Source organism: Meriones unguiculatus, chromosome 7, assembly GCF_030254825.1.
Source record: "Meriones unguiculatus strain TT.TT164.6M chromosome 7, Bangor_MerUng_6.1, whole genome shotgun sequence".
NCBI classification, from domain to species: domain Eukaryota; kingdom Metazoa; phylum Chordata; class Mammalia; order Rodentia; family Muridae; genus Meriones; species Meriones unguiculatus.
Window position 1 is genome coordinate 55,627,920 of NC_083355.1, and position 26,119 is coordinate 55,654,038.

The window sequence follows — 26,119 nt, forward strand, 5'->3', positions numbered from 1 at the left end:
TGTTTGGTATAGTGATTCCTTTTCGGTACATTACAGCATCCTTTTGAATTTGAATGCGTACCCTGTTTCATCGAATATTGGAAGTAGGTAGCAAACAGACAACAAACAAACAAGTTACCCCAGTTTATAGTGGCTCAGATGAGACTTGGATTTGGAATTTTGGCTGATGCTGGCAGTGTGAAGCTATGGCGTAGCGGCCTCAATACATTTTTGCATTATGAGACTGACATACACATTTTGGGCATTTTGAGACCAAGTCTAACAGTATTCCATTTGGAATGCCCACCGAATGCTTCAGTGTGGGAGACTTTGCCCAGATGGCAGAATATTGGAAGGGATAGGGATGTTAGGAGAAGAAATTAGTTGGAGAAGTCTGTGGACATGCCTGCAAAGCATGTTTGTCTCCAATGTCACTCAGGTGAGTGATTCTGCTCAGCTGTGCATTCCTTGCTCTGACGTTCTTCCTCATTTTAGAAAATGGAGCCAAGTGACCATGGGCTTAAAACTCTGACACCATAAGCCAAACCAAATCTTCCCTCCTTTAAGTGAAGTTCCCCCAAGCGTTTGTCAGTGTGAAAGAATCTACTCAAAACAATCCACCTTAAGCATGGTTCTTCTAGATTGTTCCCTCGGAATGTCTATTCCGCTGGTAAGAATTAAACAGTTATGGCAAGATTATTTACAGATTGTATTCCAAAAGGGCAATCATAGTCACACTTCAAAGCATGCCATCTTCCCCAACAGAGAATACAGGGAGGTATGCATGTGGCTTTCGGGCTAGATGGTAGGGTTCTTGTGTTTGCCCATTCAGCATTGGAAAGATCTTGGATGGTTTGATTAACCATCTGAATCTCTGCTCTTTTAAAAGCTTATTATTCCAATTTCTGACTTAAATAAGACGGAAATGTTAGTTTTAATTTCTTGCTAAAAATATCCCATGCACTAAAGTGGGGGATACTTCTTATACTTGAGAAAAGAGGTGAGAATTAGGCTTGCATATGAGGTAAAGAATGTCAAAGACAAGAAACTTCAGAAGTGAACAAAACATTCCATAAATGGTGGCAAAGACAGGATGACTAGCGGATGCTTGCGAGAGGGGACAGTGTCTTGGAAGTCACACAGAAGCAGCAGCTTCAGCTCACATTAAGTGCAGTTGGGGAAGAAAACAACTCACCTTCACATTTAAGGCCTTGGCGCACCAGCCCCCACAGCATTTCTCCACAGTGATCACAGAACGCGGGGGCTCTGTATGAATGAACGAAGAGAGCATGGGGCCGGATCTGGAAGTCTTCAAAGGTGGCTGACGCTGCAGAAACAGCATGTTGAAAAGGAGTTGAATAAGTATTCTGATCCGTAAACAAGCATGCCAGGTAATGGGGGTGAGCAGGGAGGTAACTGCAATCCTTAGGAAAACCAGGCCAGTGTAGTGGTGTGCATCTGTGACCAGCTCGTTGGGGGTGGAAGCAAGAGCATCCGAGGCCAGCCTTTGGTACAGGTGTGTGCAGGACTAGCTTAGGCTGCGTGTAAGGCCTCAACGCTTTACAAGTCATAAGAAAATGCACTGCAGCATGGCTTGTCCCGTGAACCAGTAGGCGTTGCTCTGAAATACAACCTTACGTTTGTTGGCAGAGCTTCCTATTGCTTCTCCTTTTCTGCACTGGAATCTTTCACATTATTTCAGTAACAATGAAACACTAAAAGGAAGGGCAAACAGCACAATACACACTCTACTTCATGCATACCTGCTATAAGTTGAAAGTATTTTGCTTTTCGCCCCTAGTGAGGAGCTGGTGACTGCTGGTAGCTTCTGGAAGAGGGAGAGACAGTTTCATCTAAGAGTGTGGTCACTGGATGGCTGACCATGCTCCCTCCAGAGGATGGCTCACACCCATGAAATTATGGGGACCACAAATTGGACTCAGAAGTCATAAGGCTGGGAAGGGATGGGGAGGTTTGGGTGAATCTGGTAGGTACCGGGGAGTGGAACGGGAGAGAAATATACTCAGAATACATAGCATGCTTCTATAAAATTCTCAAAAAAAACTAATAAAAGCATTTTAGTAAAAGAATTTTGCTTTTCCCCTAAGGTATCCAAATGTATTATATAAAATTAAAAAGTGACAGCTTGAATTGAGATCTGCAAACAGTGTTAACAGATGAAGAACACTGTGAAGAGGAACATTAAAGCAGAAGGGTGCAATTGGATAAATAAGTCTAACCACCCTCTTAATGATGTTTTAACACATGGAAAATAAAACCAAACATTACAAGTGTGACTTCTCTTGTATACTGAGCTGCCATTGGCTACATCTGAGCAGGTGTAAGAGGTTATCTCCATGAATGGTCCTTGGTTGGAGTATCAGTCTCAGAAAAGACCCCTCTGCCCAGATTTTTTGGTTCTGTTGCTCTCCTTGCGGAGCTCCTGTCTTCTCTGGGTCTTACTATCTCCCTCTTCTTTCATAAGATTCCCTGCACTCTGCCCAAACTTTGGTTATGAGTCTCAACATCTGCTTGATACACAGTTCAGTATCCAAGTGTGTTCCCTCGTAAGAGGAACAGGGACTGTGTCTGATATGAACACAGTGGCTGGCTCTTTGATCACCTCCCTAGGGGGGAGCAGCTTTGCTAGGCCACAGAGGAAGACAATGCAGCCAGTCCTGATGAGACAGTGTAGGCTAGGGTCAGATGAAAGGGAAGGTGGACTTCCCCTATCAGTGGACTTAGAGAGGGGCATGGGGGGAGATGAGGGAGGGAATGAGAGGGGGGCTACAGCTGGGCTACAAGGTGAATAAACTGTAATTAATATAAAAAAGATTTTTAAAAGTGTGACATCTCAAATAACCCTGAAGCTTCTTCGTGAACATTAACGGTAGAGGAGTTAATCACAGACCAGCCATGGTCTCCTCTGAGAAGGACACCAATAAACTAGGTTCATAACATAGGCCACTTCGTTATTTTCCCAACATAGTATATTCCCATAATATATTTAACCCAACATACTATGGTTGGGTTAAAATGTATCTAATCCAGAAAATGCTAAATTCTCCTTAAAATTGATCTCTTGTACTCATGAGCAATTTTCCCCAAGACCATTAAAGAAAACACTTGAATACATTTTGCCAATCATTCACCCCTAGTCCCCTTCACTCTCGAATCCACCCTCCCCAGGACGAAACAACCATGACAACACTATGACAGTAATTAGTTGAATAATTGTTATAGTTTTCAAAATACGAAACACTAGAATTTGACAATACAAATAGCAAGCTGTGTTAAGACATTTTAGGAATTAATCAGGAAGAATATAAATAATTAAACTAAAGACTTTCAATGGCACCTCCTCCTCTAATTTATGTCAGGTAAATTTGTGGGTGTTTTTTTTTTTTTTTGGTTTTTGAAGGGGATTAACATTCATAAGCAGTTAGCACCCTTGACTTATGTTTAAATGCCACATTACTAAAGTTCAATTTTAATATTCTCCTGTTAATTTTAGAATAATTAAATACATTTTTAAAATAAAACCACTAAGCATGGTGAGGTTTTTGCATCCATTTGAAATCAAAGCACAACATCCATTCATTATGAATTTACCTGTTCTGCACCCTGGGGGAAATCAGCACTAGCTGAGTATGTGCATGCCGGCTTGCCTAATCACAAAATCGCACTTCAGAGATAATCATTTAGCACAGGCAAACAAAGTGAAGGCTGCAATTCCATTTCATTTAAGTTTTGGAATCAAAATGGACAGATAAGAATAGGAATATTAGCATGTCTAGAGATTCCAAGAAGGGAACAATGAGCCTGTCATAATCAATCAGCCGACCTAAATTAAAACGATATGACAGGGAAACAAACTGAACACAATGGGCCCTCATACTGGTATTTGTGTCTCTTTGATTTGCTCTATTCACAGTCTATTGTTACAATCCAGCATGCAAGAGAGGAGAAAATGACATGCTTTCCTTAGTCACTGAACATTTGAAACAGGTAATTGAGCCAAAAATCTTAATATAATCAGTAGTTCTTTACAGGTTTATTATAAATTGTTGGACAAAATGGACTAAACTGGTTAGCAGTACAGAAGAAATGAGGCTTCTAAAGCAAAATAAATCATCTCTGGAGGTCAAAACTATTTGCATAATAAAGTAAAACAATGTCAGATCTTCCAAGATTTTTAGTAATTTTTTTAACAGCTATTTTGGCAGTTTGGGAGGAGCATTAACTCTTTGCAGCCATGACAGGTTGGGACTGATATACTAGAAAGATGTGGTTAACACTTTTAACGCCATTTTATTTAATATTTTTATAAGCAATCTAAAAGGTGGGTGTTGTTACCCATATACAGAAGAGAAAACAGAAATTAAGGTAGAACACTGAGTAACACTGGATCTGGTCTCAGGCAGTCTCCACAGCAGAACTGCACAGACTCGGCTTTCACAACTTAACATTTGAACATGAACTACAGAAGTTTCTTTCTTGTCATTGAGAGAGATCTGTGTTCTTTTTGTTGTTGTTGTTGTTGTTTGTTTTGTTTTATTTTTTGGTGGAGGTGGTAGTAGGTTTTTTTGTTGGTGGTGGTTATTTTTTTAAACTCTGCCATTATGTGTAATGGAACACAGAACACAGAAGAAAGGTAATTACTCTAAGTTCAAGGTAGGCCGGTCCACTCAAAGCGTTTAGGCTAGCCTGGGCTATATATAAGATGCTGTTTCCAAAGATCAAAAGAAACTCTGGGCACTGTGAACCAATATAACATGTAACCTTCTGTAAGTAGACGTACTTATTTCAGAGACAGTAAAATTGTTGGAAAAATTAAAAATTCCATGAAGTATAAAGTGCATTTCAGTTCATTGTCAGTCTTTAAAAACACATCTCGTACAAAATTTCTCATTTCAAATACATCACAACTAGTTAGTCTGGAATTACAAGCAGTAATTTTTTAATGGTAATTTACAGTTTCCAATGAGTTGTAACTTCTGCTTCATGGTAACCCATGTTATCACATGAATCCTCAAATCCAACTCAAGAAAATACACTTCGGAGATTTTCATAACTCTAAAGATATTCTTCTTCCTTAGTATCTAGACTATTAAAAGAAACTTCTGACTGCCAATACCTTACCCCACATTCAAACTGTCTCTGTTTCAGCCTCCAAGTCCTCAAAAATAACTGTAATAGAGACGCAAACACACACACACACACACACAAATATCATCTTTTGCTACTCAAGAGCTTTCCAGATAGGATGACCCAACTTTAAATCATTTTATAGTATTTGTAAAGATTCAAACTATCTAGGTTGTTTCTAGCTTCTGGCTATTATGAACAAAGCTGCTATGAACATGGTTGAGCAAAAGTCTTTGTTTGTATAGTTAAGTATGATTTGGATATATGCCTAGGAGTGAGTGGTATAGCTGGATCCTGAGGAAGCACTATTCCTAATTGTCTGAGAAAGCACCAGATTGATTTGCAAAATGGTTGTACAAGTTTACATCCCCACCAGCAATGGAAGTGGGTTCCTCTTTCTTTTCTTCACAACCTCTCCAGCATGTGTTGTCACTTGAGTTTTTGATCTTAGCCATTCTGATAGTTGTATGGTGAAATCTCAGGGTCGTTTTGATTTGCATTTCTCCGATGACTAAGGATGTTGAGCATTTCTTTAAGTGTTTCTCAGCCATTCAATATTCCTCTATTGAGAATTCTCTGTTTAGCTCTGTACACCATTTTTAATTGGATTACTTGGTTTGTTGGTGTTTAACTTCTGTATATATTCTGAATATTAGCCCTCTGTCAGATATAGGGTTGGTGAAGATACTCTTCCAATATGTAGGCTGTAGTTTTGTACTGATGACAGTGTCCTTTGCTTTATAGAAGCTTTTCAGTTTCATGAGGTCCCATTTATTGGTTGTTGATCTTACAGCCTGTGATGTTGGTTTTCTGTTCAGGGAGTTGTCTCCTTTGCCAATGAGGTCAAGGCTCTTCCCCACTTTTTCTTCTAACAGGTTTAATGTATCTGGTTTTATGTTGAGGTCTTTGATCCACTTGGACTTTAGTTTTGTGCAAGGTGATAAGATGGATCTGTTTGCATTTTTCTGCATTTACACATCCAGTTAGACCAGATAGATTTTTGTTGAAGATGCTATCTTTTTTTCATTGTATGGTTTTGGCTTCTTTGAAAAAATCAAGTATCCTTATGTGTGTGGGTTTATTTGTGGGTCTTCTATTTGATTCCATTGATCCACCATTCTGTTTCTATTCCAGTACCATGCAGTTTTTATTACAGTTGCTTTGTAGTACAGCTTGAGATCAGGAATGAAGATACCTCCAGATAATCTGTTGTTGTACAGGATTGTTTTAGCAATTCTGGTGTTTGTTTGTTTTTTGTTTGTTTTGTTTTCCCATATGAAACTGAAAATTGTTCTTTTAAGTTCTGTAAAGAATTGTGTTGGTATTTTGATGAGAATTGCATTGAATCTGTAGGTTGCTTTTGGCATAATGGCTATTTTTACTATGTTAATCCTACTGATCCATGAGCATGGGAGAACTTTCCAAGTTCTGATATCTTCTTTAATTTCTTTCTTCAGGAACTTGAAATTTTTTTTAAACAAGTCTTTCACTTGCTTAGTTAGAGTCACACCAAGGTACTTTGAACTCAAGAAGTTAAACAGCAACAAATTAAGCAAATCCAATTAAAAATGGGGTACAGAGCTAAATAGAGAATTCTCAATAGATGAATATTGAATGGCAAGGAAAGACTAAAAGAAATGTTCAGTGTCCTTACTTAACACGGAAATGCAAATCAAAATGACCCTGATATTTCACCTCACACCCATCAGAATGGCTAAGATTAAAAACTCAAGGCAAACAAGATAGACCTAAGAAGAGGGAGAAAAGAGGGAACAGGATAGTAGCCAAGACAGAGGGCCTCTGAAAGACTCCCCACACGGTACTGAAGCAAATGCTGAGATTCATAGCCAAACTTTGGGCAGAGTGCAGAAAATCTTATGAAAGAAGGGTAGATGAAAGGCTTAGAGGGGATAGATTTCCACAAGGACAGCAACAGAACCAAAAAACACACAAACAAACAAAAACAAAACAAAAAAAAGGACACAGAGACCTTTCCTGAGACTGATACTCTGATACTCCAACCAAGGATCATGCATGGAGATAACCTAGAACCCCTGCTCAGATGTAGCCCATGGCAGCTCAGTCTCCAAGTGGGTTCTGTAATATGGGGAACAGGGGCTGTCTCTGATATGAGCTCAATGGCAGGCTCTTTGATCACCTTCCCCTGAGAGGGAGGCAGGCTTACCAGGCCACAGAGGAAGACAATACAGCTAGTCCTGATGAGACCTGATAGGCTATGGTCAGATGGAAGGGGAGGAGGACCTCGCCTACCAGTGGATTGGGAAAAGGCATGGGAGGAGAAGAGGGAGGGAGGGGGGATTGGGAGGGCGTGAGGGAGGGGGCTACAGCTGGGATACAAAGTGAATAAACTGTAATAAAAAATTTAAAAATCCAGCTATACTACTCCTAGACATATATCCAAAAGTTGCTCAAGTATACAACAAGGACATTTACTCAACCATGTTTGTAGCAGCTTTATTTGTAATAGCCAGAAGCTGGAAACAACCCAGATATCCCTCAACTGAGGAATAAATAAAGAAATTGTGGTACATTTCCACAATGGAATACTACTCAGCAATTAAAAACAAGGAAATCATGAAATTTGTAGGCAAATGGTGTGAACTAGAAAAGATCATCCTGAAGGAGGCATCCCAGAAGCAAAAAGACAAATACGGTATATACTCACTTATAAGTGAATATTACACATATAATATAGAATAAACATACTAAAATCTACACATGTTAAGAAGCTAAGCAAGAAGGAGGATCCTGGGTAAGGTGATCAATCCTCACTCAGAAAGGCAAATGGGACTGACATTTGAAGAGGGAGAAAACAGTGAACAGGACAGGAGCCTACCACAGAGGGCCTCTGAAACACTCTACCCAGCAGGGTATCAAAGCAGATGTTGAGACTCATAGCCAAACTTTGGGCAGAGTACAGGGAATCTTATGAAAAAAGGGGGGTATAGCATGACCTGGAGTGGACAGGAGCTCCACAAGGAGAGCAATAGAAAAATAAAATAAAATATAAAATAAAATAAAATAAAATGAAATAAAAAGTAGGCTTTCCACGCCTATCTAAGGTCAATCCGCACCAGTCTGAATGACCTGAAGCATAGAGTTGGTATATAACATGTTTTATTAATTGGTCCAAAGTTTACTAGGCAGAAAGCTGAAAGAAGAATGTTATCTGTGAATGTGATGTAGAACCAGCTGCATACATATTAAGAAAGTGTATCAATGTCAGTAGATAAAGCAGTTGTGAGTGCTTTAGTCTGTCTCTGAAGGCTTCATTGAGCAGGAGTACCCTATACTACTCTGAAGGATGGGTAGTTTAAAACACATGGAATGGATAAGAAAAGGGGAGGGATTTACACTCTGATTTCATTTCATTACAGAAATTAAAAAAAAATTGCATATTTGCTTTGGCTTTTTCACACTTTTCTGTTACACTGTGATGATGGTTAGCTAAAGTGATTCCAAAGTGCCCGGGTGGCACCTGAATGATGCCAACAGGGAGCTCTTAGAGCCAAAGGTCTAAGACGCAGGTGTGCCTCAGTGGGGTAAGATAACACCTGAGCCTGTCTACACTCTGCTCCCTCCCATCAATGGACACACATCCATTCTCAGGGAATGGTTAAACTTTCTTCTTGTCCAAGCAACTTCCGTAATAAATGCTCTTTTCATGCACCGCTGCTGAAATCATCCTCACCTTTCACATTTTATTAAACCTGGAAAGAGAAAGCTTCAGTAGAGCCCATAGTATTCCAAGAGCAGTATCATTCAATGAATGTTTATTAAGCCCCTTGTAATAAAACTTTAACATAGTAGAGGAAATTTTAAAAAGCGACTAAATTTCTACGTTTGACTCAATATCTGATATGGAAAGCATAAGTGAAGTGTATTGAACAAGAACTGAGGGTGTTGTGAATATTGCATGCCTCAATCACAGCAACCATGTCAGCAACAGAACATATAGCGAAAGCCACTGATCAGGCATCTCAGAAGGTTCTGGAAATTATAAGTGCATGACTCAGTAAAAGAAGATAGAAAGCAATACATTACATGCATTATTAAATGCTATTTTGAATAACAAAAACACTAATTAAAACACATACACACAGGTCTCCCTGGAATAGTACAATGTAAGGCAGCCTAGCAACACAGAAACAATCTACCCTAAAAAGGGGTGAACAAAAATGAAATGTATCAGGGAAAGAAGCGGGCTGAGGCAAGGACAGGGAGAAGGCTGAAGGAAAAAAAAAAGGGGGGAGGGGGAGTCCTTCAGGCAACTTTTCATGTGGAGACATGGGAAAAATAGAAGCCTGACCCACAGCACATAGGAGTTCAATTCTAAAATACAAAACCAGCCAAACAATTCCATTGCAATTGTGCTTTAGTCGTTTCTATGAAAATGAATTTTCTTAAAAACAACAACAACAACAACAAAACAACATAAGGAAGAACAGGTTCCAGAAGTAAATCAAGTTTATGAGACATAAGCAGATTAGCCAAGATTCAAGGTCTTTAAAGGAATGATTTTTCAAAAGACCCCTCCAAAAAATAGTGTTTAAGGGCACTGAAGCAGCCTTTTATTTTCTTCTCAATTTATTCATTATATATCCGGATTGAAGCCCACATTCCCTCCTTCTTCCCCCCATCCCCCTCCCTAGTACACTGAAATTCCTCCACTATTGTCATCTGCACATAGCTTGTCAAGTTTCATCCAGACTGCCTGGATCCTTTTCATCTGTGGCAAGGCTGCATAATCAGGGGCAAGTGATCAGAGAGAAGTCAACTGAGTTCATGATAGAGGCAGCCCCTGCTCCTCTTACTAAGTGATCCACATGGAGACTGAGCTGCCAATCAGCCATATCTGAGCAGAGGGTCTAGGTCGTCTCTATGCATGGTCCAAGGTTGGTGCATCAGTCCCTGCAGAATCCCCTGGGCTCAGATCTTTTAGTTTTGTTGGTCTCCTTGTGGGACTCCTGTCCCTTCCATGTCCCTCTATTCCTACCCTTCTCTTCCTCCATAAGACTCCCTGTGCTCTGCCCAAAGTTTGACCCTCAGTCTCAGCATCTGCTTCTATCCCCTGTGGGCTGGATCCTTTCAGAGAACCCTGTATAGTAGGCTCCCATCCTGTTTCCTCTCTTCCACTGCTTCAGATGTCTATCCTGTTTGCCATTCTGAGTGAGATTTAAGCATCCTCCCTCGGGTCCTTCTTAGTGTTTAGCTTCTTTAGGTCTATAGATGGCTATTCTATATTATACAATTAGTATCCACTTATAAGTGAGTGTATACCGAGCCTGTCTTTCCATTTCTGGGTTATCTCACTCAAGATAATTCCATCCATTTGCCTACAAATTACAGAGGAATACAGAAAGGCAGAGAAACACGTAAAGAATGTTTAATATCCTAAGTCATCAGGGAAATGCAAATCAAAACAACTCTGAGATTCTATCTTATACCTATCTGAAAGGCTAAGATCAAAAACTCAAGTGACAACACATGCTGGAGAGGATGTGCCGAAAGGGGAACCCTCCTCCATTGCTGGTGGGAGTGCAAACTTGTACAACCACTTTGGAAATCAATCTGGTGCTTTCTCAGAAAACTGGGAATAGCACTATCTCAAGATCCAGCTATACCATTCCTGAGCATATACTCAAAAGATGCTCCACCATTCAATAAGGACATTTGCTCAACTATGTTCACAGCAGCTTTATTTGTAATAGCCAGACTCTGAAAATAACCTGGATGTCACTCAACAGAGGAATGGATACAGAAATTTTGCTACATCAACAAAATGGAATACTACTCAACTATTAAAAACAAGAAAATCAAGAAATTTGCAGAAGCAGCCTTTCATGTAATCATCTCTATAAATTACTTTACTGTTACTTTTTATTTTATTTTATGTACATGGATATTTCACCTATGTATATGTCTGTGACTCATGTGGATGCCTAGTATCAGCAAAGGCCAGTAGATAGAGTTGGATGTTCCAGACTGGAGTGACAGATAGATGGCTGTGTGGATGCTGGGAATTGAGGCACAGTACTCTGGAAGGGCAGCCAACACTGTTAACCACTAAGCCAGGTATTTTTGGCATCTGTATTGGTATTTTAAAAAATTATTTAATTTTGAATATATAGTATACTTATGCCATTCCTCCTTTCCTTTTCTCTGTCTAAAACGTTGTTCTTTTTCATACTGACGTCTTCTTTTTCATTAATTATATTGTTACATATATAGGTCTGTACACATAAACACACACACATAGGTGTTTATGTGTACAGACCTATATATGTAACAATATAATTAATGAAAAACATACTTGTATGTATGTTTTCAGGGTTGACGTCTTGGTATTGTACCCTTTCCTAGGGAAGACTATTTCTTCCACTCTCAGCACTCCTTAGTTGCCTATAGTTCTTTTATCTGTAGCGGTGAGGCTTAACTTTTAATGAAATCTTGTGCCAGGTGAAATTTTTCTGAGGTCTTCCTTTATAAAAGTAAAAATATTTAAATAAAAAATAGGAAGTTTTATAGGAGACGAAGGAAGATATTTATTTAGCCTCACTTGAAATAAAATATTGTATAAAGTGATATTTTAAAATGCTGGTTCATAAGAAAAAGACCTCAGTTGGAGGCTATAACTAATGAGATATAGTGACCATGACAGATCAATGCAGGTGGACTATCCTATAAAAATCATTCATAATTAGCAAACCTGGGAGAAATACGCCTGGGAATATAAGCCTTTGATCATGGCTTCTGGAAGACGGGAGGCTCATGTCATGTCCTGTGCACGCTAGTGAGCTCAGCAGGTATTGGTCATTAGTTCCAAATTCAGGACAACATAGAAGGCACTGATCAAACTCTCAGAGACAAAGGAGAAAATTATAACTACTAAACAGGGGAGGGATGGTGTCAGAGATGCTATGGAAACACCTCATAGACCTAGGCTGTTAACCAGGCATAAAAAAAATAAAAAAATAAAAGGCATGGTTTCCTCCTTTGGAGAGGCCCCTAACCCAACCAACGGGTATTCAGTTGTCTCCATAAAAGCAGTACTACGATTGTCTGGGTGGTATATCTAACTGGACGGTTGGTATTTCAGAGGGTGTGACACAGTCAACGGAGGGAGAAAAGACTTCAAGCGTCCTCTCAGCTGTGACTCCTATAACTGCACTTCCTACTTTTTCCTCTAGAAATTTCAGAGCATCAGGCTGCATGCTGGAGTTCCAGATCAATTTAAACTGACTTTTGTGTACAATGAGAGATAAAGATCAGTTTTATTCTTCTGCATGGTGATATACAACTTTCTAAGCACCGTTTGTTGAAGATGCTGTCCTTCTAATGTCTATTTTTAACAAATTTGTGGGAAAAAAAAGATGTATCTGCTTTATCAACATGGGTTTTATTCCAGTGATTTATGTGTGTTTTACTCCTAGAACTATGCAGTTTTCATTACTATGGCTTTATACATAACTTAAGATCCAGTATGGTGACGTCTCTTGCATTGTTTATTTTATCCAGGATTGCTTTGGTTATCTTTGGTGCCTCCATTTAAATTTTTAGCTAATTTTCTTCTACAATTTTTCTGTGAAGACTGTCATCTGAATTTTTATTTGGATTTTATCAAATCCGTAGATCATTTTTAATAGGATGGTCTTTTACATAATAGTCATCATGAGCAGCTCTTGGGCATATTTCTTTTTTTGTATTTTTCAATTTTTATTAATTACACTTTATTCACTTTGTATCCCCCCTGTAGCTCCCTTGCTTCTTCCCTCCCAATCCCTCCCTCCCCTTTCTCCACGCATGCCCCTCCCCAAGTCCACTAGTAGGGGAGGGTTTCTTTTTCTTCCTTCTGATCCTAGTCTGTTAGGTCTCATCAGGACTGGCTGCATTGTCTTCCTCTGTGGCCTGGTAAGGCTGTTCTCCCCTCAGGGGGAGATGATAAAAGAGCAGGCCAATCAGTTTGATGGGATGGTCATTTACATAAGAGTCACCATGAGCACCTTGTGGGCATATTTCTATCACAAAACATGTCACTGTTTACGAAATCACCAATCTGACTACACATGGCATAACAGATGGCTGGAGAACAGACAGCACAACATCTCTCAATGGATGCAGCCTTGGTAGAATAAAGTCATGACTACCTACATCTCAAGGTGTCTACACTTCACTAAGACCCAATGGTCTCCAAATATAGTATTTTAAGTTTAAAACAGTCCATCAGAATCATAATTTGAATCAAACTAAATGGCTTTGGTGAACACTTCTCAGAGATGTCCTTGCTAGTATCTGTTTACCTTTCAGGTATTAGGTTAATCTTTGCCATTGGTTTGGGCTCTAACTAGGTCACTGCAAATGGATGATCATAGACAATAGCCTCACTATTCGGTACCTTGCTGCCTTTCTATTGGAGACTTGGTAAGTGAAACTACCCTTGTTGTTTGGATTCAGCTCAATAGGCAGCCTTTGAAAGTTTGATCAAGTGATCACTCGAAGTTCTTAGCAAAATGACTAAGAGTATACACTATGTGTATCTTTCTGTGTCTGTGTTACCTTACTCGGGATGATCTTTTCTGCAAATTTCATGATTTCCTTCTTCTTAACAGCTGAGTAGTTTTCCATTGTACCACAGTTTCTTTATTCATTCTTCAGTTGAGAGATGTTTAGATTGTTTCCAGTTTTTGGCTATTACAAATAAAGCTGCTATGAACATGGCTGAACAAATGTCCTTGCTGTATGGTGGAGAATCTTTTGGGTATATGCCCCAAAGAGTGGTATATACTCATTTTACAAGTGAATTTTAGTCATATAGTACATACTACAATGCAGAGAACCCCAAGAACATAAGTCTGATAGGCATCTTAGTCTTCATGTGGGCCCTACCAGTTAGAGGAGGGGAGATATCTCTGACATGGACTATGTTGCCTCCTTTTTAATCACTGCACCCTGATGGAACTTCCCTACCAGTCCACAGGAGAGGAAGATTAACTCAGTCCTCAGATGAAGAGATGAGCTGGGATATCTGGGTAGGTAGACTCCACTATTCTGAGGAATAGGGGAAAGGAGATAGAGGAGGGAGGGTGGGACTGGGAGGAGAGAAAGGAGGGCCCTATCACCGAGATGTAAATTGAATTAATTAATACAAAAAAAGGTTTCAATGAAAAAATGATTGCGTATGGCCTTTGAAATCAGAAGTTTCAAGTGTGAATCACAATTATTAATATTATTTACAATGATTGCTATTATCATGACCATCAGTGCTAATGGAGAAGAATGAAGCTCCTTATTACCAACCAATAGCACTTACACCTAAGGATTTTAAAAACTATTATTATTTGTTCATTCTACTTCATAAAGAATGTTTGCACTCCAGAGGAAATGGCTTTTCTATCCACTGTTCTGGTTAACCATAATTAAAGAGAACCAAGTCCATAAGGCTGTTTCTAGTTCCTTCTCTAATGTGAATCAATTAACAGTTAGGAATTGCAGTGAGGAAAGAAGGGTCACCATGTCCTGATGGGACTGAATGACAAATGCCACAGCTGGAAAGAGATTAGAGAGCATCTCGGGTCAAGAAAGAATGAAAATGGTTACCCCATGCGTCTAGCACAGAGGAAAAAGAAAATTAAGTAAAAATGTCATGGAGTCAAATTTGAGCTAATGAGTGCATGCTCTGCAGGTACTCTGAACAGAGGAGCGAAAGGTCAAGTCTGTTGCTTAGAAAGTGTCATCATGTACAGGAGACTTTATACCTTTAAAAGGATAATGACCTAATTTACATGAGGAATACCAGCATACAAATTATGCTTTAGGCTCCTAACTAAAGGACTGTAGACAAAGACTACATGCAGCATTATATCGAAATGAGGGCAGCGGGGTTTCCTGGGGCCGACAGCATCACTGTTGTCCAATACATCTGCACGGAGAGACTCCAAGCTGAGAGCCTGTATGCTTGGCTTCAGGTTTTTGTAAGTCTCACTATATTTTTCATGAAACAGATGTTTATATCTGATTTTTAATCACAAATCCCCAAAAGCTGTGAAATCCACCACACCTTTTGTTCTGGTATCCCCTCCAGAACAAAAGGTTTCAGTTACAACTGAATCCTTTTCCACTCTGAAGAAGGCGCCCACTGCCCATAGCACTGGCTCTGGACAAAGCATTCTGTCACTGGACAACAGTATTTTACATATTTATTAAGAATTTCAGACACATATAATGTGTTTTGATCCAATCCACCTCTCATTCCCTTTTAGTTCTTTCCTATTCCTCAACCTCCACTTTTTCTTCTTACCTTCACATGCTCTTCTATTTTAACCTACTAAATCCACTTAGGACTGTCCATGTGTGCACAGGTGGCCTCATAGAAGCCCCATTCTTGAACGAAACTAATGCTGCCTCCTCAACAGCACTGACTGCCAATACTTCTTGATTTGCACAGGTCTTAACACATCTCATCACAGCCACTGTCTGGTCATATATCCAATGGCCTAGTCATGTCTGGTCATATATCCAATGGCACTGTCATATCTGGCAAATACTGTTTCACAGCAGATGCCCAGTACTGACTTTTCATTATCTACCCAACCTATCTCTCATGATAGTTCCTAAGTCTTCCGGGAAGGGAGTGTGATCAGATGTCTCATTTAGAGCTGAGCATTTCATAGTGTCTTATTCTTTACATGTTGGACAGCTGTGGGTCCCTGTATTTGTCACCCACTTTAAAAAAAAAAAAAACAACTCTAATGGGGATTAACAAATATACTAACAAATATACTAACTTTTGAGATAAGAACATGAGGGGCAGGTTGTTATGTGTCCATCTAACAGAAATTCTTTCTAAGCCCCATGACCAGCCAGACACAGTTTATTGGTTCAGTTAATGGAACCAAGCACAACTCCATTTTGTGGATCAGGCCTTAAATCCAACAGAAAGTATCTGACTATTGCCAAAATATTTGTGCCACTATTATACAAATGGCCATATATTACCCGGGCAGTCATGCTATTTTCACAAGGTTCACAGCTGGATAAGACTTTTGGTGACTTTTTCTCTTAGTAGTATTCATAATTTTTTAACTAAATACCTGCCATTTTGTGGGAGTTTAGGGAAATAGTGAGAGTAAATATGACCAAAGTATAATATATGCATATATAAAAATGTTATAAGATAATTTATTATTTTGCACAAATAATACATTCTAATAAAAATTATTAAAAAAAAAGATGTTTTCTCCATAAAGAGTGGTCACACATATCAGGACTCCATACAAATTCTATATCAGGTAATACACAGACACTACACTCTCCTAAGGTCCAGAGAGAAAACAAAAACCAAGGAAGTGAGAATAAAAACACAATCAGTAACATCCAGGACAGTATGCCTCCACTGGAGCCCCACAGCCACAGCAGGGCCTGAACAGTCAACATAGCTGAAGCACAATAAAAAGACCGTAAAAGATCCTTTACGAATATAATGAAGGTCCTTAAAAAGAAAATTAATTAATTCTTAAAACATAAATGAAGAAACAAATACTGGAAGGAAAGGAATCAAACCATTTAAGACGTAAAAGTGAAAACAGAATTTTAAAAAAATGCAAAATGATGAAAATCTGGAAGTGAAAAATTTAAGAACTTACATAATAGTCACAGAGTCAAGCTTCACCAGCAGAATATAAAAGATAAAAGAGAAAATCTCAGAAAATGAAGACATGACAAAGAAATAAAATATATATATACAATGGATGAAAGACAGCATCTTCAACAAACGGTGCAGGTCTAACTGGATGTCTGCATGTAGAAGAATGCAAATAGATCCACATCTATCACCCTGCACAAAACTCAAGTGCGAGTCAGTCAAAGACTTCAACATAAAACCAGATTCACTAAAGCTAATAGAAGAGAAAGTGGGGAATAGACTAGAATAGATTGGTACAGAAGACAACTTCCTAAAGAGAACACCAACAACTCAGGCTCTAAATCAGCAGTTAATAAATGAGACCTCATGAAGCTGAAAATCTTCTGTAAGGCAAAGGACACTGTTAAAGAACAAATTTATAGCCTACAGAATGGGAAAAGGGCTTCAAAAACTCTACATTCTAATATAGGACTAATTTCCAAACTATATGAAGAACTCAAGAAACTAGATATCAACAAATCAAATATTCCAATTAAAAAATGAGGTTTGGAGCCAAACAGAAATTCTCACCTAAGGAATGGCCAAGAAGCACTTGAAGAAGTGTTCAACATCATGAATCATCAGGGAAATGCAAATCAAAATAACATAAGACTCCATCTTTTTTAAATTTATTTTTTATTAATTATAGCTTATTTACTTTGTATCTCAGTTGTAGCCCCCTCCTTCATCCTCTCCCACCCCAACCCTCCCTCTTCTCCTCCAATGCCCCTACCTTAGTCCACTGATAGGGGAGGTCTTCCTCCCCTTCCATCTGACCCTACTTTATCAGGTCTCATCAGGACTGGCTGCATTGTCTTCCTCTGTGGCCTGGTAAGGCTGTTCCCCTATCAGGGGAAGGTGATCAATGAGCCAGCTACTGAGTTAATGTCAGAGACAGTCCCTGTTCCCATTACTAGGGAACCCACTTTAACACTGAGCTGCCATGGGCTACATCTGTGCAGGTTCTAGGTTATCTCCATGAATGATCCTTGGTTGTCTCCATCTTACACACATCAGAATTGTTAAGACAAAAAACTCAAGTGACAGCTCATGCTGGTAAGAATAGACAGCAAAGGGAATATACCTTCATTGGTGGTTGAAATGCAAACTTGTACAAACTTAAGAAATCAATTTGAAAGTCTCTCAGGAAATTGGGAATAGATCTACCTCAAGACCCAAATATAGAACTCCTAGGGATATACGGAAAAGATGTTCCACCATACCACAAGGACACTGCTCAACTGTATTTACAGCAGCTTTATTTGTAATAGCTGGAAACTGGAAACAAACCAGATGTCCCTCAACTGAAGAACAGATAAAGAAAATGTGATACATTTACACAATAGAGTATTACTCAGTCATTAAAAACAATGAAATTTGCTAGCAAATGGATGACATTAAAAAGTATCATATGGAGTGAGGTAACCTAGACCCAGAAAGACATGCATGGTATGTACTCACTTATAAGTGGATGTTAATCATAAAACAGGATGAGCATGCTAAAATCCACAGACCCAAAGAAGCTAAATAACAAAGAGAGCTGAAGGGGGACACTGGAATCTCTCTGAAAAGGGAAAATTGATTAGACATTGGGGGTGGATGGAGGGTACAGATCTAAACAGAATTCTCAACAGAAGAAACTCAAATGGATGAAAGACACCACTTGCTCAGATGAAGCCCATAGGCTGCCCAGTTTTCAAGTGGGTTCCCTAGGGGAGCAGGGGCTGTCTCTGACATGAACTCAGTGGCTGGCTTTTTGATTACCTCCCCCTGAGGCGGGTACAGCCTTACCAGGCCACAGAGGAAGACAATGCAGCCAGTTCTGATGAGACCTCATAGGTTAGGGTCAGATGGAAGGGTAGGAAGACCTCCCCTATCAGTGGACTAGGGTAGGGGCATAGAGGGAGAATATAGAGTTTGGGTGGGACTGGGAGGAGACAAGGGGGGACTACAGCTGGGATATAAAGTGAATAAATTTAATAAATAATAATTAATAATTAATTAATTAACTAAAAAAAAGAAATGTTCAACATCTATAGCCATTATGGAACTACAATTCAGATCTACTTTCAGGTTTCATTTGCACACCAAAGAACCCAGGTTGTTGCAAAGACAAGTTTGTTTTTCACAAACTGACAGCAAGGCCTCATTTCTGGAGACAAAACCTGTACAACTTGTTAAACACTAATAAGTCAGTTGTCCACATAGAGCATTCTTGTCTACATTCTCGGGGTTTTGTTACAAGAATTTACCTTTCTGGTACCAAAAGAGAAATATAAACATGAACACAACCATAAACTCTTTGACCACAATGATATCCTGCCTTCACTATATGCTAGGAAAATGGTGGCTTAAATGTTGTCTGAGTAATCCCACAATCAACTAAGGCCCAATCCACAAGATGAAACCCTTAAGTAATTTTATTTAGTTGACCTAGAACTAGAGACCAAAAATCCTAGGTACCTAAGGTACAACATACTACTGGTCTAATTTTTTTTTCTAAATGCAATGATAAAATGACTCATAATGATATTCTTCTATATTCATAGATCTAATGATAAAATGACTCATAATGATATTCTTCTATATTCATAGATCACTGCCTTCTTTGGCCATCATCAGAGAAGTTTCTTCCCACAGCACATATACTCAGGCTGTCCATGTTTCTTAACAGTGTAACTCTTATCTACCTCATCTCTGAAATGAGAATGTGCTGGTGGTTAATTTTTGTCAGCTTGACACTAAGTGGAGTCACCTAGGAAGAAGCAAAGTCAGCTGAAGAATTGCCTCCTACAGGTTGGTCTGTGGACAAGTCTTGAGGGAATATTCTTCATTCTACACTCACTTGCAGGTATTATCACGTACAGCCAGGAAGTGCTGGGTTGTATAACAAGCCAACCCATAGACATGTCTCAAAGATTTGAGCAAGCTATGGAAATCAAGCCAGTGAGTGTTGTTTCTCCATGGTGCCCAGGCTCCTCCCTTGAGTTCTGCCTTAGCCTTAGTAGACTGAAATATGTAGGATGAAATAAACCCTTCTCTCTTCAAGCTCATTTAGGTCAGGTCAGGTCAGTGTCTTTATTGGCAGCAGAAAAGCAAATTAAAGCAGAGGGTAATAAATATAATAACAGCTTTCTCTAGGCTGCTGAAATTTTAAATATGCATGAAACATTCAGTTATTCCAAATCCAGGCATAGAACTTCCTCATGCTCTAAGTGCTTGCAAATACTTACAGAAGTTTCCTAGGGGCATCCATCCTCACCTCCTGCTAACACACTGCACCATTTGCAAAATGCTTATTCTAGCTAGAATTTTGTGTTCATCACTGCATAGGTGATTTCTTTTAAGGTTTTCTGAAAATATTGTAGGCCTTGAGCAGCATGGCTTAATGTATTTGCTTAATGGCTACAGAAAATAATACTGAAGCAAAGTTTGAAATTATTAAGAAATAGTTTTAATGTAGATTTACACAATTGAATTAAGGAAGATCAATATATGTGTAGAAAAGTGACAGAACACAGTTAACATATATATGTGTGCAGACTTCTCAATCAACAGCTGAATGCATAGAAAATAATTTTTAAAATATGATTTTAAAGTGATAGTTCTTTTTCTCTGCTAACCATCTAACAATACTAGAAATTCTTCAGTCAAAAAATAACACATATTAAAATCTAGACTCCTGAAGAAGCTAAACAACAAGAAAGATCCTAGGGAAGATGCTCAATCCTCATTAAAGAGGACAAATGTGACAGATAGCAGAAGCAGGAGATGACAGGGAACAGGACAGTAACCTACCACAGACAGCCTCTGAAAGACTCTACTGATCTGGGTTTCGAAGCAGAGGATGAGACTCAGAGCCAAACTTTGGGCAGAGTGCAGGACATCTTATGAAAGAAGGGGGAGATGAAAGACTTAGAGGGGACAGGAGCTCCACAAGGAGAGCAACAGAGCTATAAAAACTGAGCCCTGGGGGTCCTGAAGAGAATGATACCCAAGCCAAGGACAATGCATGAGAGGGCCTAAAACCCCAGCTCAGAAGTAGCCCATAGACTCAGTGTCCAAGTGGGGTCCCTAGGTAGGGGAGCAGCGACTTAGGGACTTTCTCTGGCTTGAACTCAGTGGTGATTTCTCTGATCACCACCCTTGAGGGGAGGTGGGGTGCAGCCTTGCCAGGCCATAGAGGAAGACAATGTAACCAGTCTTGATGAGACCTGGTAGGCTAGGGTCAGATAGAAGGGGAGGAGAACCTCCCCTATCAGTGGATTAGGGGAGGGGCATGGGGGAGAAGAGGGAGGGAAGGTGGAACTGGGAGGAGATGAGGGAGGAGGCCACAGCTGGGATACAAACTGCATAAATTGTGGTAATGATAATAATTAAAAAGGAAAAAAAAAGGAGTAACTCACAGTGGCTGGATTTTAGTTCCTTATTTTAGGTTCTGACTGCTTGCTGGTCTTTTTAAATTTCCTTTGTATTTTTCTCCAGAATACAGAGCAAAGACTAGTTAGATCATACCATACCAACTGAATGAAGGCATCATCTGTGTTTTTCACAAAGGAACATGTATCCACTCACAAGCAAAATATGTTAACACTATATATATGTCAGGTAAAATGCTAAATAAATCTATTTATTTGGTATGACTTTCTATTTATTTAACATATTAAAAGAGTCTTAGTGTTACCATAAATTTCCTGTACTTTTTATAGGTAGGACTTAGAGCTACACGTGTTTTTCAAATTTCTCAAAATACAGTGGCATAAGCAAACAAGATATGAGTTATATTCTCATACAAAGAGTAGGCAGTGTCTGCTGTTCTGGATACTTCTCAAATGTAGGCTCCTTCTGACTGATTGGTCCTCAGTTTTATTCTTTCTCTAGCCAAAAAAAAAAAAGGGAGATAGAAAAATAGAAGGCATATCCTTAAAGAAGATGAAAAATAAAGAGGCTGGCTACTGCACAGGGAATTTCTGTTCTGCCTTTCTCTCCTTGAATGTCAGTGGGACAGATACCTAAATACAGTTTCATACCTGCTATATTCTTTTTTTTTTTTCAATGCAGTTTATTCAGGAACCTTGAACAATCATCTGACCCTGGGGAAAGCCAGCCCACAGCTTTAATAGCCTCTGGGTAGCCAATCCCAGCGTGCCACGTGGGCAATGCAGATAGGTCTACATACATGGAAGCAAGCCAGATCCTCAGCCTTAGCCAAATGTGGAATTGTTTGTGACAGAGAGCACTCACCATTGGGAAGGTAGAAGGAGGAAACCAGCTCCATCTTTAAGGCATAGCATTCCGCAGCTCTCTACAGTTCCCCCTTTTTGTTTTAGACGCATCAGGCAAGAGTGGAGGTCTGATCTCTGATATTAGAAATAAATTGGGACTTTGTACTGATGTTCATTTAGGTGTCATCCACCCAAAGATCATCAGACCCGTCCGATACCTTTTTCTCAGAGGCGGGACCTGGGGCATCAACCCGCATGCAATCAGACTGATGCAACTGAAAATAGCTAAGCTATGAAAGTTGGGATAGATGACCAACAGCCAAAGAGCTCACAGAAGGTTTAGACTGGAGCAGAGCATCAGCAGGATTCACTGGGCAGTCACCATGTTAACAGCAGGAAACAAAGCCAGCCCAGACACCAGGACCTCTACAGGTTCATCACCCCTAATTGTACAACAGACAAGACAGAAAACCCACCCTCACCCCACATAAAATACCACACATGGGCAAGCGGATTTAATAATCATCTTATTCCTGGAAAAACTTCTTGGTTAGTTAACTTCTATTTTTATTTTATAAAGTTGTGGATCCTTTTTCTTTCAGACATTGTACAGTTTTTGTTATGTGTTTTTCACCCAACAAGCTTGAATACTAATGTACAATTTCCAGTAGTGTCTGGCTTCAGACACTCTGGATATATGTACAACCCAGCTCCCCACTCAGGACGAGTTGCTCAGTGTCTCTGCTCCCCTCTGTGCTTGTGCCTGTGAACAGAAGCCATGTCAAAAGGAGCCACCCCATCTGGGAACGTAACCTGTGATTCTGTTTCCTTTTTTACACTTTTATTCTGATGTTTGGGCATTAAAATCCTGTTAGTGCTAGAATGGGTAAGATTTAACAATGTCTTGTGTTCTAAAACAGGTTCTGTGTGTTTCATAGAAATTTTATTTAAAGGTTTGTCTGTCAAAGGGTGTTCTTTTTGTTTTGTATGGAATGGGAGCTGGCGCTTTAACGTCTCCATTTCTATTAAAGAGTATGCATATCAGAGAGTAAACAGACAGGCTAATAAACTCCAGTAGCCCAAATGATGGGAACAAATGCTCCCATCATAACAAGGTATAATGCTTTACAGAATTTAATTGTATGTCTGATGAAAATAATAGATTTCACATAAATATGCAGATTTAGGTTAATAAACTGGAAAATTTTGAGTCAAAACATAATTAGCATATATTTTAAATGATAATCTTCATCTTAAATCAGAAAATATTGTTTGAAATGATAATAGGTAAGCATGAAAATGAGTATTAAAAACAGAAGACAATTTATTTATTAGTTTTCCCCTTTACGTAAGCTCAGAATCTTATAAAGGTCGAACCGCAGGAAGAAAATGATTCTCTTCCTAGTCACTTTAGAATTGTTCCAGCTTAAAGTGATGAAGAGAAAAAAAAGTATACAAGCCAAAAAGCAAGTTTTGTGCCATTATATATTTTAAAAGTTGATAAAATGAACCGAAAATGGAAATTGAAGGTAGAGTAATGTTTATTTGATTATTAGCAGAGAATAGATTAAATATGCCAATCACGTATCATCTTCCAGGAGTGCCTATAAAGATGGCATGAGCACAGAGATGGGCAAACCTTCCTAGGGTGATTTTTGCATGCAAGATTACAGCACCTGGTAGAGACTAGTAGACGTCATTTCATTTCCAAAGGCAACTGAACTCACCACTCACGGATTATAGTTGGCCTGAAACATTTTGTTTGTTTGTTTGTTTGGTTGGTTGGTTGGTTGGTTCATTCAACATTTATAGTAACATTCTCTTACTATTTACAAGCCCAGAATCAAACAAGTAAAGCACCTTCCAGCATATTCACAACAGTGTAGCAGAAGAATCCTGGTCATCCTCTAGGGTTGTGCATTCTTGCTGAGGAGAGAAGACACATCCACTAAAACACACAAAAAAGGAGAAATAGCCTGAGGTGTACATGGGAAGTTATGGAGGATATGGCGAGAGGACCAAGGCATAGTTTTGGGGACGTGGTTTTTTTTTTCCTTTGAAATTTGAAAATTCTGTTTTATTTAATGTTGGTAGGTCTAGTACTGAAATGTCACATCATAGTATTACAATGTCATTTTCTTTAAAGGAAAAATGTCCAGTTCTTTAGATAACCTTAAAATGCTAAATCAACAGGACTATTATACATACAGAAATATAGTCTTTTACATTCCCGTTACTTCATTGGTGGTAATTGATGATATATGGCATCTAAACAAATCACAGGTGATACATTATGAAATAAGATATGATTTAAGACAAACTTCGTAGTTTTAGCTATGAAATGTTCGGCAATTATAAATGTAAATATATAATTTCAAGACATAATAATCATTAAATATTTTACTTGAATGATATGAAAATTAAGTAAATAATTTAATTGGCAAAATACTCAGATAAATTTAATATTAAGTTCAAGACACAACTGACTTTTCAAAAGAATTCAAAGACTTCAACTTCAAGTATATTTTTCTTAGCTAGTCACAAATATTACACAATTGTTGAAATATACAAAAATGTTTCCTACCTTTATTTGAGGTAAATTAGCTATACTTTGTAAATTTTTATTTATATAATTATTTATTACAATTTATTCACTTTGTATCCCCACTGCAGACCCCTCTCTTGTCTCCTCAATTTCATATCGAGTCTCTGGAATGTACAAAGTGACAGCATGCGCTTAAAAATCTATAATTCTTTTATTTCAAACTATGACATTTACAAATACACACATTTGGAAAGAATAATTAACATCCATTACATCCCGCCTAACTGAAGAGAACCAGAATACCTTTCTTTTCAAACACACCTACGACAGCCTCTACATTAGGGTGATATCTCACAGTTTGAAGGTTTTTTGAAATGAAAGGGATGTTCTTTACCAAAACAGAGGAAGAGCTTGGAGAGAGCAGAGTCACTTCAGAAATTCAGAAGAGACCTGTACTTCTTAAACTAAGAAAACAGCAAAATACAAAATACAAAAGGAAAATACAAAGAAAACCCGTAATATTCTAAAAAAATACAGAAAAGCAAACAATAGCCTCACTTGCTGATTTTTTAAATTTATATTTGAGGTTATTTTAATTTGCCTATTATTTTGGTATAGATAAAATAAAGTATTGCTAACACTAACAAATATAAGACATCAAAGGATACCGGAGGGTGAAGCATGCATTTTAGAGCCGCAGCTGAGAAGTGTGAATGTGAAAGTGCACAGTATTAAGAAAAGTACAGTGAAGCCAAGATGAGTGATATGAGTTCAACAGAAAATTTCAGAAAAAAAACAAACAACAACAACAACAACAAAAAAGAAGGTGGAGGCTCACAGAACAAGAAAACGCTAGTGGAACTGACTAGAAAATGTAAAATCAGAGAAGAGGAGCAGGTTGCACTGAGGGAAATGGGGAGCCTTTGAGGATATGATGTCTCAGCTGTCGGCCAGGGAAAAAAAAAACCTCCATATTCTGTAAGATAGGAACAGTTATATCCATCTGTTCACGAGGCTGAAGAAACAAAGTCCAGTCCACTGAAGTTAAGAAATAAGAGCAGAAAAAAAAAAAAAATAGGAAGGCAGAAATTGAAGAGAGAGTAAGGTGGGAAGAGAAGTTTGGCATAAAATTTCTATGATGACTTTACTGGAGGTAAAGTCATGAATTCCATGAATTCTGTATCACTTAGCTACTTAGCTACTGACCTCTAATGGCCAGTTCAAAACCGCCTTGCTTGGACAATACTGTGAATATCTCATCTAAGACAAGATGGGCAAGAGAGACCATGCTTGCATTATACCGAACCTATTATCTCAATTTCTAAAAGAAGCCAATGACAGAAAATTAGCCACCACTGATTTCTCCCTAAATTCTAAGATATGCCATCTATAAGTCTTTGTTTGTAGTTACCTAGTTTACATAGGACACCAGAGTCCAATCTCAAAGCTATGGCCACAATGACCATAATCTACTGAGAACACCACTTAGGCAGAGTTAAAGGCCCAGCCAAGACTCTAATG

General features: G+C 38.7%; 1 protein-coding gene across 2 annotated transcripts in view; it reads right to left on the reverse strand.

The window, feature by feature from the left end:
* The window catches only part of Prkd1 (protein kinase D1), a 352,137-nt gene that overhangs the window by 98,210 nt on the left and 227,808 nt on the right, over window positions 1-26,119 (reverse strand). For both annotated transcript variants that reach the window (XM_060387453.1, XM_060387452.1), the window contains exon 3: window positions 1,175-1,306. In XM_060387453.1, coding sequence (XP_060243436.1) covers window positions 1,175-1,306 — 132 coding nt within the window. The remainder of the gene's footprint in view (window positions 1-1,174; window positions 1,307-26,119) is intronic.